The sequence below is a fragment of the Malania oleifera genome, chromosome 10 (genome assembly GCF_029873635.1).
Source record: "Malania oleifera isolate guangnan ecotype guangnan chromosome 10, ASM2987363v1, whole genome shotgun sequence".
NCBI classification, from domain to species: domain Eukaryota; kingdom Viridiplantae; phylum Streptophyta; class Magnoliopsida; order Santalales; family Ximeniaceae; genus Malania; species Malania oleifera.
In genome coordinates, this window is record NC_080426.1 from 73884258 (window position 1) to 73906565 (window position 22308).

General features: G+C 35.7%; 1 protein-coding gene across 1 annotated transcript; it reads right to left on the reverse strand.

Moving 5' to 3' along the window:
* Window positions 1-446: 446 nt before the first annotated feature.
* Window positions 447-14612, reverse strand: LOC131166731 (uncharacterized). The gene is made up of 9 exons (XM_058125305.1): window positions 14510-14612; window positions 13741-13812; window positions 13165-13290; window positions 12957-13079; window positions 5991-6208; window positions 2508-2651; window positions 1841-2058; window positions 1036-1294; window positions 447-867 (listed from the first exon to the last, which is right to left on the reverse strand). Exons 1-9 carry the CDS (start codon window positions 14610-14612, stop codon window positions 739-741), a joined length of 1392 nt encoding a protein of 463 aa, XP_057981288.1. The 3' UTR covers window positions 447-738.
* Between the last annotated feature and the right edge of the window lie 7696 nt (window positions 14613-22308).

Below are 22308 nucleotides of genomic sequence, written 5' to 3' on the forward strand. Positions count from 1 at the left end.
ACACACATTCTTCCACCTTTAAACCTTCACGGACACCCCTCATCCTTCCCTACCCAACAAAATAGAGGGAAAAGAAAAATAGCAGCAATCTTGCAATTTCAATAATGCTTCAGTACCCTACTTCAAAACTATATTGAATATGTTTAATGCACATTATCTTACAAATACGTTTGATATACGTACTATATTACAACTTTTTCACGTCATACACGACATAAATGTATTTAACTTAAAATATAATAGTCCTAAAACTTGCATTATAATGTACAAGATCCCTTGTGGCGAAACCAAACACTCACCACCCCCCCCCCCCCCCCGGCGGGGCGGCCCCAAAACAAAAACCACAAAAAAACACCTAACACCAAAACTAAATGTTTGAAACAAAAAAAAAACAGGAGAAAAATAATGCTCCTAATAAAGTAAATGCCAAGAATAAAAGGAAAATCTGAATGAACAAATCAACATATATATATGGATTTGAATGAATCAATCAAATCCATTTTCAAAGTTCAGCCTATGCATTATTTTGTCTTTTTCCACTTCGCAGGCTGTAGCAACACCAATTTCATAACCACCAAGCAAGCCAAGGATTATCTAGCAAGTGCCAGAGACAGAAAATCCAGAGTCCAATATAACGGAATAACGGAGAAATGTGGCAATTCCTTGCCAAATGAAATTGGCTGCTCCTACACAATTAAAAGATTATTGAAGTGCTCAGCCAAAACAAAATGTAGTCATTCAAAAATCATACTTCATTCTCCCGCTCTTCAAGATAAGGCACAAAGTATCTGGAATGTCAAATGAAGAACTGAAAAAGTTCCAAGACTCGAGCATTAAGCGTTTTCTCGACCCCTTGAAATGAACAACCTATATCCATGGAAGAAAACCATCTCTATGACTGAAAAATTCATGCTGACAAAACATTCAAGTCAATATTTTAATAGCACTAAAGCTAAAGGGATAGTCCTAATCATTTTCTACAAATCAATAGTCAAGATCAGATTTACAGGTCAAATCCAAAAAGTTATAGTATACCTTAACATCGAGAGGCATGCCATGAAATTGACCTGCACCCTCAGGTGGCGTCCAATTGTAAATAGCACAGGGTAAAAATAGGACAGAAGCACCATCAATTTCTTCTACAAAAGCCTGTGGTCTAACGAACCTTCTTGCATCAAAAGAAGGATGAGATTTTACAATCCAGGCAAGAGCTAACTGATCTCCTAGCATTCGGGAGGCATTCATGTATTTGGAGCTGTAAACTTTCAACACTTTCTGTAGGAAAATCTTTGCCCTGCAGACAAAGTTCATTGTGATCACCATTAAAGAAATGAATACTAATTATTATGAACTGGTAACCAAGAGAAAGTGCATGGAAAAAAATATAATTACAGAGCCAGGGGGGCACGATGCAGGAAGGAAACCTTTTATCCAGCAAGTGAAGAAGGAAATAATGACGAAAACATTCCTTTTTAATAGTACCCCAATTTTTAGGGCTGTGGGGGTTGCAGGTAGTGATTTTGGAGCCATCGGGAACTTGTATCATAAAATAGAACATGAACTTCCAGATAACCTCTTGCACTGTAGCAGCTATGCTGCTTTGGGCATCATAGCCCTAGTTTTCTTTAAATAAAAGCATTAGTTAATCCTCAGAGAAAGAAAAGAGTTTTATTATTTATTATTTTATTTTATTGGGAGTTGTTGGGGGAGGGGAGGCAGAACTGGAAATATGGAGATGGTTTTTCATTTTCTTGGCAGCAAAACTGTAGCAAAAATAAAACCCAAAATATCTCACAACTAAACAAGTCATAAACGAAACACAAGCATAAAAATAATACACCTTAGAATACCATCAGCAGTGCCCCTTACAGCTATAAATCCTGAATTCAAGGGTTGGTCTTTGTTATTCCGGAAGGTAAGAGCTACATGAAAATTGGGGTAGTCGTGAAAAATCTGTCCTAGATCGTCAACCACAGCAATGTCTGAGTCTGTGAAGATGTAATGATTAGCATGCCCCTGACTCTTAGAAAGCTCCTCAAGTCTTGCTTCCAGAAAGGCCTGCATCATTAAATTAAACAAATAAAATAAGACAGTGATTAAATGAACATATAAGTTCTTCCTTGTGTTAGCATTGCGATTTATAACAATTTTACCAAAGAAACTATCATTTAATTGATAAATTTGAATATCATAAAATTCCTTAGAAAATCCTTTAATGGAAAATGACATGAAGCTGAGAGGATCAATTGGAGCACCCAGGGAAGTTGTGAAGAGAGAGAGAAGAGGGAGGGAGGGAGAGAAAAAAGAGAGAGAGAGCCATTCTAAAGTATGCATAAGCCAGTCATGTCGAAAAAATACAAGTATGCATCAGTCAGTCATGTTCATGTGGAAATAACATATAACTAAATTTATGAACTAGTTTTTCTGATAAAAAATAATAGACAACTAACAGAGTATATCTGAAGAAGAGAAATGTTATACTAGTAATTGACACAATGTTTTCTTACAATGTAAGACTTGATTCTTTGAAGCATCAACTTGTCTCGTGAATATTCACCTTTAATGGGATATAAACTAACCCTATTTCTGTGCACTGAAACCTCAGATGCTGGATCAGTTAGAATGATTACAGCGCTCTGGGGCATTGTCACCTGCAAACAGCATACGTTAAGCATATACATCTAATGTAATTCCTGAATCAGGATATGCTGCAATAAAAATAGTTTAATGGGCATAGCCTCATAAAACAAATGATGGCACAGATACAATTAACCACATTCCTTCATCTACATGTATTACATTCAAAAGGAGAAAAATGGGTCACTATTATTTTTGCAAGAATACAAAGTGCTAGTACAATCCTTGCACAATTCTAAAGCTTGAATACAACAACTAAATCTTTACCCAACCATTCTGGATTGATTACGTGAAACTTTTTCTCCATTTAGCTCATGCTTGACACTTGAGAGAGCGCGCTTTTTACATCAGAGTGGCATAAGCAGATAGTACCCATCATTTTCAACCAATTAACACTTGCATAAATTGATATCGACCAAAGATAAGATGGCATTAAAGACTAGACAAAGGAATAGAAAAGGCTGAATTCCAAATTTAGAGAGATTTGAACTCATAAACCTTTTTTTTGGATTTTCTTCTTTCTCACATTTCCAAAAGAAAACAAAAAAATTATTTAAAAAAAAAAAAGTGTTTCCAGAGTTTCAGATAATGTAAACGTACACACCCCATAATTTGGTCCACATTTTTCCAACCCATATTCATCTGGCAAGATTTGGGCAAATATACACCTTTCAAAATTGAAAATAGCAAAAGACAGATTTATCAGCTAACTTGTCGCATCCTTGGGTGAAGTGTCATGTACTTTCCTTTTTCCATATTTTGTTTTTCAATTTTCTCCCTCTTCTCGGCACCAGACAAACTACGGCATTATTTTTGGACCCCTGTCCATATTTGGAGAATTTTAGACCCTTGGATGGCTAGCTTGGCCATCAAGGAAAAATCTTAAAACCTAAGGGATGTGTTTACCCATAAATAGGGCCCTAAGGTTACTCCCTCGATTCATGGAAAAACTCGGGAAACTGAAGTGTTGGACTGAAGAGTGAAGAGTTCTGGGACTAGATGAGCACACCCTTCCTAAAATTTTACTGCGAGCAAGCTGGTTTTCTTTAAGGATCTAAAGCTTTACTAGATTGACTTTATTTTAATTGAGTTTTGATTTTTATTTACAGTGCAACAGGTAGGAGCATGCCTAAGAAATCAATTTCCAATAATCCTCGTGTTAGATTTGAATGATGATTTGGATTATTTAGAGAATAGAAGGACATGCTTTAGGGGTTTTGTTGGTTAAAAATATGCATGATTGGGAGTTTTAAGGGATTGGCGATCTTGTCCTTCTATTCCTAGTACAATCCCATCCCACTATCACTGAACCAATTTTATGTGTTTTCAGTATCAAATATTGTATGCATGATTCTCTTTGACCCTAGCAATTAGCATGATTTATTTTCTTTCTTTCTTTCTCTCTTTTTCATTTTTTTTTTATGTTTCTTTTTTTTCTTTTCTTTTCTTTTTTTTTTTTTTTTTTTGCTGCTAGGTAATGATTAGCATGGGAAGGGTTATGAACATGTGATAAATTTTTTTGTGATTTTGATGTTTGATGGATGTGTTGACTCCCTCTTCGTGGAGGCACAACTATTTTGGGTTTGATTCCCTAGTTACGAAAGGGGTTAAGCAGGCAACTTAAGAGTTTTGTATCAAGCGCATAGTCACAGCCAACACATTAACAAATTGTTCCTTCAAATTACTATTGTAATTTTAGTTTTAACATGTATGTTAGACTAGCTCAACAATGAAGCATGTGGCAAAGGCACACAAAATTGTTTGCTTTATTATTTGAGCTTATTGGCATGCTTTGATAACATGTTTGGGTGAATTACATGCTTCAGATTACATGTTTGGGATTAGAAGAGTGCTTATGGTCAAATTGGATGCTGAATTTGATTGAATAATTTGCCTATATTGTACTGTGGTGGGGTTAAATGAGTGTTTATGCTTGGGTGAGTTACATGATAGGATAAAATAGTGTGGGATATTAAATGTGCCTCTAGGGTGGATGGTCTGTGCAGAGAGTGTTGGGTTTGCCCTAATTCTTTGGAGGATTTTCTGCTGACTGACTTAAGAGGACTAAGAGGGTGAAAGAACGCGGGGAAACTTTGGTGTTCTGCTGTTTCTGCTCTCTTGCAGATGATTTGGTCGGTGAGAAACACTTGCATTATTCAATATCAGGTTTAGACTGTAGATTTGATCTGAGATCAGATTGCTTTTTTATGCTTCAGGGTGGATCTTTTCGGCCGAGTGCTTTGGGAATGTCAGTTATTCTGATATAGAGTACAGTTGGCTAGCCCTGTTAGCTTGATTTTGTTCTTTATTTCTAGTTTATATATGGGTTTTTGTTCTTCCTCTTTGCTCTTTTGTTTTGCTTAGGAGGATGTTTATCTTTTTCTAGTAAAAATATTAACCTAACTTGTTTTGAATGCTTTCATTTATTTCTTTTCATGGAATTAAAATTGCTAATTTTCCATCAATGGGCTCTTTTTCTCAAAAATCATTTACCTTGTCAACTTGTTAAGTAATTCTTGAACCTTAAACTTCAAAACAGGAAATCTTTCAAAGTATAGGAGTTAAAACTTGTTTTCTTTTTTTTTTTTTTTTTACTTGTTTTTTAAGAATAAAAGGATTATGACTCCTTTTTTAACTAAATAGGAGTCCTATCACTTTAGCACATGATTATTATAATAGGCAGTGGCCCAATGACCAGGTTTCCAATTTAATTTCCGTTACCTAAAAGTGATGGTCCTCCAAAGTATACATTAATGATGTTTATACTATTCAAATTAAATAAGATAGAACCTTAGAGGTGATCACCCATATTAGGTTTCTATCACACATGGTATATTTAATTTAGGGAGAATAGCAATTATCAACAGTAATTTGCTTGGAAAGAAACCCCAATTTTTAAGCCCCCAATTTTCATAAAAAGAATAGATCCTTCGTAAAAGTTTTTAGGCGAGTTTCAACAAAATTGAATAGAATATTTTTCAGTGCGCGGAGCAGGCCTCACGGTAAAAAAAATTGCCAACCACAACTATAGCAACATGGAGCAAAATATCTTGTCAAACTTTCATTTTTTTTAATGGTATTGTTGGTTAATTATGATCAAATTGAATACAACTTTTTCATTAGTGCTGCTAAGTAATTGTAATTAAAATGAACAGAAACCACTTGGCAATGATATACCCAGTCCACAGATGTAGAAGGCGAATGCAGAACCTACAACCAAATATTTGATCAATTTGGTAAAGCTTCTCATCAATTCAAATAGATGCTTGCAAGCAGCCATGGTTGTGGTTCCCTCATGCATGGACCTTAAATACTAATTCATTGTATTACACATACTTTTACAGAAAACTTACCTGGATGTAGTTAATGAAGACATTCAAAACAGCCATTGACCTCTCCACCTTATTATAAGAAGCATTCCCCACAGCAACCAAAGTTGATGATCTACCATCCACATGCATGTTGAGAGAGGAGTTATAAACAGCAAAGACAGTGACAAAAGAAATGCTTTCTGCAGAATAGGAGATGCGGGAGGAGGTCGAAAAATGGGTCTTATTAAGAGCTTTGACTCCTGTAAAAACACAAAACATGAAGGACATTACAGGTTTTTAAATTGATAGTGTGCGAACAAAATGGACACAACGTATGAGTTGGGCGCAGCTTTGTGCCCGTGAGCATGCAAGGACGCACGTGTAGTGTCTACACACATGTAAGAATATCGTTGCACTAAAAAATTGAAACATATGTAATCAACAGCAAACAACCCCAACTGGGTGGGTGCAGGTAAATCTTTCAGTATAACTTGTCTCTTTTCTTTTGAGGGGGAGGGGGAGGGGGAGGGGGAGGAATGTCTCTCACGTGCAATGCCCCCCAAGGGGGTCAAAGGCTCCTACAACTAATATGTACAACAAGAATCAGGTCCACTGGGCAAGAACAAAGGGCATAAATGCCCACGGCCAACCAATCAACAAAAAACAAGAATAGGCACAAGGCCAAGGAATAATCAAGCATAAAAAGCCTACACAACATGATCCGATGGGAATAGAATCCCCATCTCCACAAAGGAAGACCGGGAGGTGAACCAAATGACCTAAGGCATGATTCGGATGCAAGTAAAACTTATGGCAACTTTTGTATGCATAAATGAACACAAATCATTTAAGTAATAATAAGACTGTAAGAGCAATAATAATGTTTATTAGAAGAACAATAATAAAATATTTTCTATTAAAAGAATAGTAATAATCATATTAATTAAAATGGTGAAAAGCTAGCTATTCATCGTTGTGTATATATATAGAAAATAACTAAAACATGAAAGTATTTATACAGAAAATATTAAACCTAAAACATGAATTTGAAGACCATGGGCTGTACTTTTCTCAAACAGAACTGCTTAGCATTTCAAACAGTCCCACAATGTTGCAGGCAAGTATAGAGATCTACAATCAACAATCATACACACTGTAACTAAAGGACAACTTTAAAACGTTAACCTCAAGTCTCATGTCATGTTCACAAAAAAAAAAAAAAAAAAGAACCTTTAAGTTGAAGGTTAAAATGGAAGGATGTCATGAAATTTGAACATCAATTAAGAATTTTCATGATGATAGTACATAAAAACATAGAATGGCTAGGCTTACTTTCTTTGACAATTCAGGGCCATTAAATCCTTACTATTTCATTCCAAGTTATTTTAGGTCTACCCCTACCCCTTCTACTGCCCCTCAACAATAACTAATTCACTTTTCCTCATTGGCGCACTATGTGACCCACATTGCAAATGCCCAAACCATCTGAGTCCTCCCTCCCTTATATTATCTTCAATAGGAGCTATGTCTAACTTACCATGAATATGTTCATTTTTTAATTTATATTTTAACATTATACCACTCATCCATCCTAACATTCTCTTCTCAGTAACTTTTACATTTTGGATATGTTATTTCTTAGTCGTCCAACATTCCGATTCATATAGCATAGCTAGTCTTACAATCATCCTATAAAACTTCCCTTTCAAGACAATATCATCTGCAAACAACACACACCATGGAACATCATTTTGGATACTCTTAGTCAGTTCATCTATCACAAAAGCAAAAAGATGAGGGGGCTCAAAGCAAATCCTTGATACAAACCTATTGTAATGGAAATTCTCTATTCTCTCCGCTTATTGTCCTAAAAGCAGTCATTATTCCATCATACATATCCTTAATGACATCAGTATACCTACTACATACACCTTTTTTTCTAAAAGCCCCAATAGAACTTCCCTAAGTAACCTACCATACACTTTCTCTAAGTCAATAAATACCATATGCAAGTCCCTTTTCTTTTTCCTAAACTTTTTCATTAATCTTCTCAAAAGATATATACCTTCTCTAATAGATCTCCCTAGGGGTGGCAAAACGGGTCAAAATCCTACGAATGACCCGTCACCCCCTCGTTTAAACCGGGTTTGGGTTTAGAAGGAGGCAACCCATTTATAAACAAGTCAACCCAAACTCAAACCATTTAATAAATGGGTTGGGTTGGGAAACCATCGGGTGACCCCTTTATTTTTTTTTATTTTTGTTTATTTTTATTTTTTGCTTTTCAGCCCTTCGGCCTTTGGGCCATCTGCCTTTAGGTTTAAAAAATAAAAAAAGTCATTTAAAAAAAAAACATTAAGTCAATTTTGATGAAATATTAAAGAAAAAAAATGTAAAATAAATAAATTATATTTTTAAACAGATGCTTAACGGAGACCCATTTATTAAACGGGCGGGTTTGAGTTTATAGATTATTTACCCGTTAATAAACGAGTCAACCCAAACTCAAACCTATCTAACCTCCACCTGTTTATGACCCCACCCAAACCTAACCCATCAACCCATTTTGCTACCCCTAGATTTCCGAAGCATGAAACTAAATTGATTTTTTGAGTCCTTCATTTCTAGTCTTAATCTTTGTTCAACTACCCTTCCCACAGTTTCATTGTATGACTCATAAGTTTAATTCCACGATAGTTATTAGAATTTTGAATATCTCCTTTATTTTTGTATATAGGTATTAAAATATTTTTCCTCCATTTGTTTGGCATTTTCTTAATTTTTATAATTGTGTTAAATAAATTATTTAATCATATAAATCCATTATCACCTAGCATTTCCAAACTTCAATTAGTATGTTACCTGGTCCTATAACTTTTCCATTTTTCATCTTTTTTAGTGCAAACTTAACTTCGTTAAAATTTAATCTTGTGCATAAATCTCATATTTTTAGTATTTTCCACATTTGTCAATTCTAAGTTAAAGGAAACTTGGTTTTCATTTAATAGCTTACTAAAGTAATTTCACCATCTTTCTTTTATGTCTTTTTCCTTAACCAAGACAACATCACCTTCACTTTTTATACATTTTACATTGCCTAAGTCCTTACGCTTTCTTTCTCTAACCCTAGCAAGTTTAAATATATCTTTTTTTCCTTCTTTTGTATCTAATCTAGCATACAAATTATTAAATAATCTATGTTTAGCTTCACTAACGGTCTTTTTTTGCATCTTTTCTCACCCTTATACTTTTCAAAGTTTTCCATGCTTCTACATTTTTGCCATGTTTTATAACATATTCTTCTTGTCTTTACAGCTTTTTGGACATCTTGATCCCACCACCAACTTTCTTTGCTATTCGAGAATCTTCCTCTTAATTCACCTAAAATTTCTTTTGTTATCTTTTTAATAGAGCTAGCTATCCCTATCCTACTCCAAAGAGTGATTGTGTCTACAACATCCTCTATGGTCCAATAGCCATCTTTGATCATTTTATCTTTAAATTTTTTTATATTTTCTCCCTTTAAGTTCCATCACCTAGTTCTCTTACATTGGTTTATTTTATCATTTCTCTTCCATTTTTTAATACATATATCTAACACTAAAACTCTATGTTGTGTAGTTAAGTTTTCACCTGGGATAACTTTACAATCCTTACATGATAAACAATCTACCCTCTTGATTAAGAAAAAAATCTATTTGACTTTTATTTTGTCCACTTTTGAAGGTTATTAAGTGTTTTTCTCTCTTTTTAAAGTAAGTATTCAATGTAATAAAATCATATGACATGGCGAAGTTTAATATCATTTCCCTAAGCTCATTCTCATGTCATGTCCATATCCTCCATGTATCCTTTTATAACCTTTATTATCCTTTCCAACATATCCATTCAAATATGCTCCTATGAATATTTTCTCAGTCCTTGACATGCATTGTATGATACTATCCATATCTTCCCAAAATTGTCCCTTAAGGTTTTCTGCAAAGCCTACTTGAGAAGCATAAGCACTAATGACCTTTATTATCTCTTTCCATAAGACCATCTTGATTTTTAATTCTATCCCCTACTCTTTTGATATCTACAACACTATCTTTTAAGCTTTTGTCTACAATAATTTCTACCACATTCTTACGGTTTTTTTTTTCCAAATGTACCAAATTTTAATCCAAATCTTTCAAATTCTCGAGCTTTCTCCCCCGCTCACTTAGTTTCTTGAAAGCAAATTGGATTAATTTTTCTTCTAATCATTGTGTTCACAATTTCCATGCTTTTACCCGTACATGTCTCTATATTCCAAGTTGCTAATCTAATCCTAGTGTCCTCAACTAACTTCTTTACCAGCACATGTCAAGAATGATGCGGGAACTTTCGCATATTGGACATCATACCCAGGTGCCAACACGGAGCGCCACTTCAAGGCCATGACCTAGCCCACCCTCGCCCACTTTTTGCTATACCCAAGTGGTATAAGTGCAACGCGTCACTCTTAGGGGATGTCCCAGCAAATAGTCCGTAAGGATTCATATCATAATTATTTGAAAAATCGTATGCTAGTTGTCAGCTACCTAACACAACCCTCCTTTACCTAGGCTTGGGACCGGCTATGTGTGAAAAGATTAGTACATTAAATGAATCTGGAGACGGTTCTACTATGAGTTAAATTTTACAATGTTCACTCAGTATACTGGACTACAGTTGGCCTCGGCCATATAGGCAGCTCAGTTGGCATTCCTCTACACATTGACTCGTACAAAAAAAATTAACTTACATATGGAAGGATCTGTATAAAGATTGATATTAATTATAACCTCCCTGATCAGATTGAGCTAATGACTCTTAGAGGAGTTACTGCTATTATTGATCCTGATTTTTCTTGGAAACCTATAAGTTGTTCCAAATGTTCTATGTTCAGACTCTTGGATAAAATTTTGTAACAGTAAACAAAAATGAAACAAGAAGAAGACGAATGCCACTTGCATTCCTGTTTCAAATCCTTCAGTTTTAAGTGAGGACAACGATGACCAAAATGACTGAGGTGATTCATCGGATGAACTATATCAAGCTCTAACGGTAATACCTACGTGGGTGAGAATGCTCGGCAACCAAGAAAGAGCATACCCAAAAATACAAGTAGCAAAACCAAGAATGTTGAGATGGATGGTTAGTATAACTATAAAAGATAGAATAAGGAATGAAAACATTCTTGAAATAAGCATTAGACAAGAAAAGGGCAGTTAAGCCAGTTTGGGGACTTCCAAAAGAGACCTAATAATGCTATAGAGAGAAAATAGTGATTTAATTGATGTTAGACTATAACAGGGATAGAAGTAGACCTAAATAAGCTAGATCAGGGTAATTTCAAAGCACTCTAGGTATTTGAGAATATTGTCCTCTATTGTGCAGAATGACAGAAAAGAATGCATATAATTAACCACACCTAGAAAAGGACTTAAGGCTAGGGGTGGTGGCAATTGTTTAATTTCATCTTGCATAGTCAGAACGAATTTTTTTTTTAAATGCATTCATTTCATGTAATTCAAACCATGAATTTGGCAGCTACATACACTGTCTTGATGCATGTCATTCTACCAAAAGTTTTCAATACCCTGCATATGCATGTAGAGTTTTATGCAGAAGTTGCATGTTTGAATAGCTTTCATATCCAAATGCATCTACAATCAAATTACTTGGACAACATTGTAAACAGAATTGGGCATTTGACCATCCCATTAGTGGAAATTCAAAGCTAATGGACACTTAAAAGGTGCAGGTGCATTATGTAAATATCATAACAAATGTTCTCTTATAAATCACTGCATCATGGCCCAGTTGTTTGTCTCACTTTTGGAGTTATCTAGGCGCGGTCTGGTTTGGGGCTAAATCTATTATGTGGAACACTCAGATGGAAAATGTTTGCAAATTAACCAATAATACAACTTTAATTTGAACATTAAATCTGAAACATCTATCACCATGTTTGACAGAAGAAAAATTTAAAGCTCTCTGAACATTATTAGATAAAACTGGGGAATGGTTAGAACTTGTGCTTCCTACACCTAATATGTGATTGGGGCTTATCCATTCTTTTCAACTTCAATGCCCACACAAGAATGTTTTACTATTTAATTTATATCTCCAGTTTGAAGCCAAATATTTCTAGATGTTGATATATAACCCACTAAAGGCACTTTTCAAAGAAAAATGGAAAGGTTAAAATCCTAAACAATATAGCTACAAAGTGAAATTATTAAACATATTGGAGAAACATTTTCCTTAAACGGACTTCTCGAGTATTAAAATTAGCAACACAATTGCTTAAGTGTTCATAATTCAGGTTACAAAATGAAAGAGGACAAACAACCATCAAGAGAAAATAAAACAAGAAAATAAAGAACAAAAAAAAAAACTGACAATTCAAACAAGAAACCCCGTCTTTAAACCCTTGTCATTATAATTCACCAAGCACTTCAATTTTGCTAATTAACGCCGTCACTTGTCCCTTCTTCAATTTCCTTTTAACCCCATCAAAGTGAACTTCATTACCTTGAGGACCAGATGGCCACAAACTCATCTCATCCATCCTCCTCAAATATTTAAATACCATCTAAATTTTCCATAGAAGATGGTGACACTTATGATGTATCCTCAAGTAAAATGGATGATTTTTAGAACCATGGCCACATGGTTCTCAAATCCCATCCAAAAACAAACCCTATCGTCCATAAATGCACTAATATCATCACTACATAGATCTCCTTCATCCTAAAATTAGCATGAAGTACGATTTTGAGAGGAATATTTGAGAAAAGGAAATTCCTAAGTTATAAATATACCCAAGTATTATAAGTGCTACATGAAACAAATCGACACGCAAAGAAAAAATGGACAAATAAAGCAGCTGTTTCTCTTTCTTTTAAAATCATGCTTTATTACATATAAATGTTAAACTTCCAACATCAACAAAGTGCAAGTCTTGAAGGCATTATAACAAAAACAGATCACAAGAACCTTGGCACTGCAACCGATCGCGCAAACCCTGACCAGAAGCTGGCCCAAGAACCAGATGGTCAAATTTCTTGCTGTGCTTTTTATGTATATCTTCCACGGTTGAGCTTTGCTGCAATTCTAAAACTGAAAATTGCAACAAAGTTTTCCCATCAGTCTCCATAAATGAAATATCAGTAAAAAATGCTGAAAGTCAAAAGAAGAGAACAACCTCCAGAGAATAAATGGGAAAGAAAGTAAATGAGAGCCAGCAACAAGAGGAGTTGACGCCATCCACTACATATTCTCATTCCTAAAAAATCTTTGCTGTGCAAAATGCATTGCCCTATTTTCTCAACTGCATGAAAAGAAAAAATGTGAAGAAAAAAATGAGAATTGCTCAACCACACACCTATTATGGAAAGAATTATGTGTTTTGGAAAGAAATTATGGAAAGAATTATATAGTTAAATTACTAAAAAAATTTGGTAAGTTTCCTACTTAGCCATAATCACTGCTTTGGGTGATTATATGATAACATGATATTAATGGGCGACTATTACATAAATTCAAATTTGCTTGTTTGATAAACAGGAGACATCCGTTTAAAATATATATAATTTATTTCATTTAAAAAATTTTAATGACATTTTTAAAAATAAATAAATAAATAAATAATAAATAACTCTCCTTCATTTTGCAAGATCCACACAGAAAACTCAGGAACGCATGAAAGAACACAACGAAGGGCTCAAAATCTACAATCAAACCATAGATATAATAGAGCCTGAGAGTGCTATGATTCTACCTTCCCTTGCCCAGCCAAATCCCCTTTCACTCTTTGATTTCGTAAACCCTAATCTGCTGCCGTGAAGCCTTGCTGGTTTTCAAGGCTTGCGGCACAAAATCCTTGCACAAATGAAGCCTTGCACCTGTTGTTTGTGAAGTTGTTGCCATGAATCTCCCATCTCGCGCGCCCAACGAAATCCCCTTTCCGTCTTCGATTTCTCGAACCCTAAATCCCTAATCTGCCGCCGCAATGTCTTCTGGCAGAGAAGTTGCATTAACCAGAACGAACAAGACGCAGGAGTAGCAGTCGGCTGCTCTTGACTGGGTATGCATCCATCAATTCTCCCCCTCCATACCCATAGGAGGAGAATAATATGTTAATCTTCAATTGATATCCATCCCAGTTATATCCCTACATAGCTGGAGCTTCTCATAAGTCACCCCCTTTATTAACATGTATGTCGGATTCTCTTTAGTATGAATTTTGACTAACTTCAACAATTATTGTTCCATGACTTTGCATATCCAATTATAGCAAATGGCAACATATTTTGTTCAGGAATGGTACATTGAAATCTTGCTCAAGTCCAGAACACTCTGACTATCACAATGTACCTTATATTCTTCCTGTTTGACCCCTAACTTTTGAAGAAACCGCTTTAACTACAACATCTCCTTCCCAGCTTCCGCTGCGGCAATATATTCTGCTTCTGTTGTGGATAGGGCAACACACTTTTATAATTTTGACTACCATGATACAGCTCCCCGTGCAAAGGTGAACAAAAAACCTGATGTGGACTTTCTTCCATCAACATCACTAGCCATGTCTATATCAGTGTAACCCTCCAAGGTTGGTTCAGCTTCCCCAAAACATAAGTGTAGACACCCCATTTTTACTCAGGCCCAATATATTTATTATCATTATTATTATTATTAGTATTTTTAATATTATTAGTATTTTTATTATTTTATTTATTCTTATTATTATTATTAATTTTCATTATTATTATTATTATTATTTTTCATTAGTATTATTATTATTATTACTTTTATTTTTATTTTTACTTCTATGTTATTTATTATTATTATTATTATTATTTATTATTTTCGTTATTATTAATATTATTTTTAATTTTTATTATTATTAGTATTTTTTTATTACTACTATTATTATTATTATTTATTTCTGTTATTATTATTATTATTATTATTATTATTATTATTATTATTTTGTTTTAGTATTATTACTATTATTATATTATTATTATTTATTTTCCTATATTGATATAAGTAATTTATTATTATTACTATTATTTTATTGTTATTTTCCTATAGTGTTATAAGTGGCTTATTATCACTATTATTATTATTTTTGTTTTTTTATTTTTATTATTATTATTATTATTATTATTATTATTAACATTATTTCTATATTCACTTTATTATTATTATTATTATTATTATTATTATTATTATTATTATTATTATTATTATTATTATTATTTCCTTATTACCATAATAAGTAGTTATACTCATATATATTATTTCCAAAAGGAAAAAATACCATAAAATACAAAAAAAACCAAAAAGGAAAAGAAATGGGTTAGGGTTGCTAAAAGTTTTTTATATAAGGGGCCTTTTCTTCTCTTCAAGGGGGAGCCGGGGTGAGCGCACAGCCATAAAAAACTCTTCTGTGCTCACACGGACACAGCCGCCACAAGCCCCTCTCTTCCAGCCTTGCTCATTCTCGCTGTTTTCCCAGCCTCCCTCTCTCGCTAAACTCTCTCCATCCCGAGCCCCCTCTTTCCATTCTCCTCCTCTTCCCTGCTCAGTCCCTTTCTCTCCCTGACAGCCACCGTGAGCCCACTCTTCCATTCGCCCACAGCACCATACCATACCAGCAACCCCACAGCCCCTCCATATCATTCTCCACAGCCACGAACAGGCTCTGCTGCAACCCTCCGCGAACACCCTTTGCAACTCTCCTACCACAGCCGTCCAGCCATCCTCCAGGTCCTCTGCAATACCGGTGGCCTCCCCTGCTGCACCGTCTTCCCAGGCTCCTCAACAGCAACCCTCTAATCACTGAGCCCCTCGCGGCGAGTTCCCCTGCCAGACGCTGCACAGCCGAGAAAGCCGCACCACCTCCTCCCTTCTCCAGACTTGCTCCAGCCACGACTGATAGCCTGACCTAGCGTGGCTGTCTCCATTCATCTCCATCCTCTGCTCCGTCCATCTGCCGCCAGCCACAATAATTCTCAGACCAGACCCGAACACCCTCCAACGCCGCCATTCGCAGTTACCTGCGATCTCCACTTCTCGTCGGCGCCGCCAGAGTTCATACCTGAGTCCACGACCACTCCAGTCACTCCTCTGTAAATCCCCTGCCCTCCAGCCAGCATCTCACAGAAAATACACACACAAAGTAAACTCAGCACACACAACACTCACACATATACATATTTATTTTATTGATAGTGTTATATATGTTTATATTGATTATATCATTATTGTTATTCGTATATTATTAATAGTATTGATGTTATTATTGACATATTATTATTAGTAATATTATTACATCGTTTGTATATTATTATTTCGTAACATTATTATATTGTCCTATATTACTATTAGTAATATTATTATTATTATTGGTATGTTATTATTAATATTATTATTATTTGTTCATAGATTATTATTAGTTATATTATTATTAATTTATTAATCTTACTATTATATGAATTGTGTTAGTATTAATATTATATTATTTGTACATATTAGATATTCGATATTTGATATTTTGTTGGTTTGGGTTTTGATACTTGATCTTCATGTTTAGGTTCTTAGTTGTTGTTGTTGTATATTATCCTGTGATATGTTATTTATGTATTGTGTATTTAGGGTTTAAATTATTTCATTTTGTATTTAGGGTTTTAATGGTATTTTAGGGTTTTATTCATTATATGTTTTATGTATGGTTCGATTGGTCTCTCATATTGTCATGATATATTAATGGTAAGGTTTTAAATTATTTCCATAATTATTGTCGCGTGATTTATTTGTTAACTTTAGGGTTTAAATTGCTTCCCATAATATTACTTGTGTAATAGTTTCCATTATTGTATATATTGCATGCGTATTATAGGGTTTAATTTGTTTCCACATTGTTATTGTACATTAATTGTAAGGCTCTAATTATTTCCAAACTATTATTATTATTATACATATTGCCTATTATATTTAGGGTTTTGGTTGGTTTCTATGTTATTAATATTTTTAGGGTTTAATTGCCTCTATATAGATTGTTTATTAATTTTAGGGTTATGAGTGTTTTCATATTGTTATCACATTTCAACTTTAGGGTTTCATATGTTTCCAAATTATCAGTACATATTTTTTTAGGATTTTTGATTTATTTCCATATTATTGCACATTTGATTATTTTCATATTATTGTATATTATTGCGGGTTTGATTGATATTGTATATTTATTTTAGGGTTTGTCTAGTTCCATAATTTCGTCTTATTTGTTTCCATGTTTGTTTATATTACTTTTAACTTTTAGGGTTTGATTCGTTGTCATGTTCTTAAAATGTTTCCTTTATTGTTAACATTAGGGTTTTATTAGTGTTATGTTAAAGTTTTGATTATTTATAGTTAGGGTTTTTGCATGTATTTGTTAAGATATATTATTATCATATTGTATAGTTAGTAAAATTATGATATATATGTATTATTAGTCTAGTAGTATTATTATGGTATAGTATTAATATTTACGTGTTATGATATATATATATATATATATTAAAGTGGTATTATAATATTGTATTGGTATTTATGTGTTAATAATATTATGAGATATATATGTGTTATTATTATAGTAGTATTATTATTACAGGTAATGTATTATCTTTATAATATATTAGGGCTATTATTTTCACATATTTATGGAATTTTCAACTATATCCTATGTTTATATTTTGTATTGAGATATCCATTATTTTTAATATTTTGGTATTATTTTAGTAAGTATTTTTGTGTGGGTATATCCCTATGATTTTATTGCGGGGGGTATGAGTCTTTGGGCCTCACGTACCCTAAGTTCTGAGGGAATATATGTATATATTTATTTATCTATTTATTTATTTTTCATAGGTATTTATAAATTCACAAAAAGGATTAATTTAGAGACTTATTAGATTAACTTAGGGATAATTTCAAATTAATTAGATACCGTTCGTAAGAACGGGCGCGTAAGGGGTGCTCGTACCTTCCCCTCGCGTAACCGAACTCCCGTCCCCAACTCTGGTAATGTAGACCGATTCTACCCCTAACGGGGTAGTAATCATGTGTTCTAACCGCATTAAAGGTTAGTGGCGACTCCGACAGTCCATATTTTCCTTGAAAATTAAAAATAATTTTAATTCTGCCGCCCGGGGCACACGCGCTCCTGGGACGTCGCGACAATAAGCATAATCTCGATGTACCTTTCAAGTACTTGAGAATCCATTTCACAGCTTCCCAATGGTCTCGTACACACCATTGCGTACATCAAGCTTCCAACTGCTGATGAGTATGAGACTATTGACATTTCTTCCCTTGATGAGTGAGACAACTTCTTGCGTAGCTTGAAATGATTAGCCAGTGGAGTACTTACTGGCTTAGCACTTGCCATGTTGAACTTTTTGATTACCCGTTCAATATACTTCTCTTGTGATAACCATAATTTTCTGGTTTTCCTATCACGACTGATCCTGATGCCTAGGATCTGCTAAGCTGGGCCTAAGTCCTTTATTTCAAATGACTTAGACAACTCCATCTTTAACTTACTGATCTTGCTTGCATCCTGACCAATGATCAACATGTCATCAACATAGAGTAGTAGTATGACAAGACTACCATCAGAAAATATCTGAACATATGCACACTGATCTGCTGCAGTCCTCTTGTATCCGTGACTCACCATGAAAGAGTCAAATTTTCTATACCATTGTCTCGGTGCTTGCTACCATAGAGACTTTTCTTCAACCTGCAGACTAGGTGTTTCTTCCCTAGAACTTCAAATCCTTCTGGTTGCTCCATGTAGATGTCTTTTTCCAAGTCTCAATGTAGGAAGGTTGTCTTCACATCCATTTGTTCAAGCTCTAGATTTAACTTGGCTACTAATCTGAGTATGACTCGAATTGTTGTCATTTTCACTACTAGCGAAAATATATCGTCAAAGTCAACGCCTTTCTTCTGTTTGAAACCTTTGACGACCAATCTGACTTTATGCGTCACTATTTGTTCACTACCATCTTTCTTAAGATTGAACACCCATTTGTTCCTTAGTGCTCTCTTCCCTTTGGGAAGTCTTACCAGCTCATACGTTTGACTCTTATGTAAAGAATTCACCTCTGCTTTCATAACTTCCATCCATTTGGTTTTGTCAGTATGAGACTGGACCTCTTGGAAACTTTCTGGTTCCCCCTCATCAGTGAGTAAAAGATATTCTGATTCTGGATATCTTCTCAACAGAATCAGAACATGACCTCTTTCAGATCTTCTGGGCTCAACTTCTTCTGGAGGAGGAGATACTTCATCATTTGACTAATGTGATGATTCTGCAATTTCTGGTGAAGGGGGTTGTTGCTCCCCCTGCTCAACACTGTCTACATTTGTTTCCAAAGGATCATCCTGCAATTCTCATGGTTTATAGGAGAATATGATGGTGTAGGATCCGTTACAATGACTGGAGTACTGGAACTAGGCTGGTTAGACTTTGTTTGCAGTTCAAAGTTCTTAAACACCTAGTTTTCATGGAAAACCACATCTCTCGATCCGATGACCTGCTTCCTCTCTGGATCCCACAATCTGTAGCCAAATTCATCATCTCCATAGCCAATAAAGATACATGGAATGGACTTCACGTCGAGCTTTTGCCTCTACTCATTAGATATATATACAAAAGCTTTGCACCCAAACACTCTTAGATGAGTCTAAGAAACTTTTCTTTTGGTCCATTTTTTCTCTGGAATTCCAAAATTAAGTGGTGCTGACGGTGATCTGTTGATAAGGTAACATGCGGCACGAATAGCTTCCCCCCAGAATGGCTTAGGTAATTTAGTCATACTAAGCATACTTCTAACTCTCTCTATAATGGTCTGATTCATTCTTTCAGCTACACCATTATGTTGTGGGATACATGGGACCGTATTTTCATGCCTAATACAGCATTCAGTACAGTATACTCTGAACTTCTTGGAAGTATACTCGCCTCCATTGTCTGTCCGGAGGCACTTCAATTTCTTCCCTATTTGCCTCTCCACCATAGCATGAAATTTCTTGAAATATTTAAATACCTAGTCCTTTGTTTTCAGAAAATATACCCACACCTTCCTTGAAGCGTCGTCAATAAAGGTAACAAAATACCTGTTGCCGCCGATTGATTTTACTTCAATGGGTCCGCATACGTCAGAGTGTATCAAACTCAATGGCTTTGACCTTCTCTTCATAGAGGAACTAAATGAAACTCTGTTGTTTCCCAAATAAGCAATGATCACATGGGTTCAAGGCAATACCTTTTGTGATTTTGATAAATGCCTTATTCGCCAGTGTAAGGAGCCCTTTTTCACCCACGTGTCCGAGTCTCTTGTGCCATAAGTTTGGTGATGCTTCATCTTCCACTACATTGATGGCATTAGTACAAATCTTCACTTGCGTCTTGTACAATGTGCAGCAAATACGTCCTCGTGCTATTGTCAAGGTACCTTTTGACAATTTCCAAGCACCTTTCCCAAAGTAGCTTTCATAGCCCTATTTATCAAGGGCTTCCCCAGAAATAAGATTGAGTCGAAGGTCTGGGACATGTCGAACGTCCTTTAGTGTTATGGTGCAACCAATATTGGTCACAATTTGCACTTCTCCAATTCCCATGATCTGAAAAGAATTGGTGTTCCCCATCTTTCTGTACCAAAGTCTCCAGATTTATACATCATGAAGAACTCTTTGTGGGGAGTGGCATGGTAGGAGGCTGCTGTGTCTACCACCCATTCAGTGTCGTGGTTCCCAATATGACAACAAGCATCTTCATCAATTGAAAATACTGAAATATCTTGGGTTAAGGTGACCAAGTTCTCACCTTCCTCCTTCTTTTGTTGTTGGCTACTTTGACCATGATCCCGCCGAAATTTTCGACAATCTTTCTTCAAGTGGCCTTCAATGCCACAATAGTAACAAGAGATTTTTCCTCTCTGCTAGTTTCTACCATCACTGGATCTACCGCGATCTTGGGACCTTCCTCTAGATTTGCTTCTACCTCTGCCTCTGCCTCGACTTCTAGTATTGGTACTTTCTTGAGGTCGGCCTCTGGTTTCAGCAACAAAGGCTTGTAACTAATCTGCACCAGTCTCTTTTCTCCTAGCCTCCTCGTTGAATAAGGCATCTTTTACCATCGCCATGGTAAGTTTGCCGTCAGGAGCTGAATTGCTGAGAGTGATAACCAATGTTTCCCAACTGTCCGATAAGAAGCTAAGGAGTAACAATGCTTCTGCTTCATCACCAAGATCCATCTTCACAGATGAAAGCTGATTTACTAGGTTTTGAAACTCACTAGTATGTTCAGCTACAGAGGTCCCGCTCTTTAACTTCAGATTAACAAGTCGTCTCATTAACATGACTTTGTTGTGAATAGTCTTGGCCCGGTACATGTTTTCCAACTTCTCCCAAAGATTATAAGCATCAGTCTCTTGTGCGACATGATGATATACCTTATGGTCAATCCATTGTCTTATTTGACCAATGGTCTTCCTATTCATTTTTCTCCAATTATCGTCTTTGATGGAATCTGGTTTCATACCTTTATAATCCAAAGGATTATCCAGATTCTTACAATTAAGGAGATCCTCCATCTGAGACCTCCACAGAGTGTAATTAGAGGTCGTGAGCTTGATCATAGTACCTGAATCTGACTCCTCCATTGATTTTAAGTAATTAAGCACTAACTTGCTCGTACAGAAAAATTAGGGTAGAATCTCGAGAAACCGAATGTACGGTTGCATCCGAAACGGTCGAAAACCCTACAAATGGCTTAATTCGTTCAAAAAACGGACATGAAATGGCTTCAAAAAGCTCGGTAAAAAATGGTTAACTCTGGTCAACTATGCTGACGTGGCACTGATGATGTGTCATACTGGCGTGGTCGTGGGCCCACCTACTGACATGCCACTATGGGCCCACCGATGACGTGGGTTGTATGGACTGCTGACGTGGCTGTGGGGTCCCAGTTGCTGATGTGGCGGCTGACTAGGCTGCTAACGTGGCAACTGTCTGGGTGGCTGACTTGGCGCCACGTGGAGCTGATTGGGCGCAGGTCCCATCTGACGTGCGCTGACGTGGACAGACGACGTGGCGCTGACGCGGCAAGTTGACTGGACGATGACGCTGTGCGGGTCCCGGGTGATGTGGCGCTGACGTGGACGTCATCTTCCTCCTTTCTCCGTTCGCCAGTCTTTCGTCAACACGTGGGAGCGTGTCGGGTGACCTGCCGACCCTCTTTCGGCGCATGGAAGCGCGTGTAGGCGCATGCGGCGTCGTCTGAAGTCTTTTG

Coding starts and splice junctions, on each gene's coding strand:
- LOC131166731 (XM_058125305.1), bottom strand. CDS start 14,612: ATGGGGTGTCTACACTTATGTTTTGGGGAAGCTGAACCAACCTTGGAG. Junction 13,813..14,509: donor TGGAAGAAAGTCCACATCAG/GTTTTTTGTTCA, acceptor CTTGAAAACCAG/CAAGGCTTCACGGCAGCAGA. Junction 13,080..13,164: donor TTCCCATTTATTCTCTGGAG/GTTGTTCTCTTC, acceptor TGCAATTTTCAG/TTTTAGAATTGCAGCAAAGC.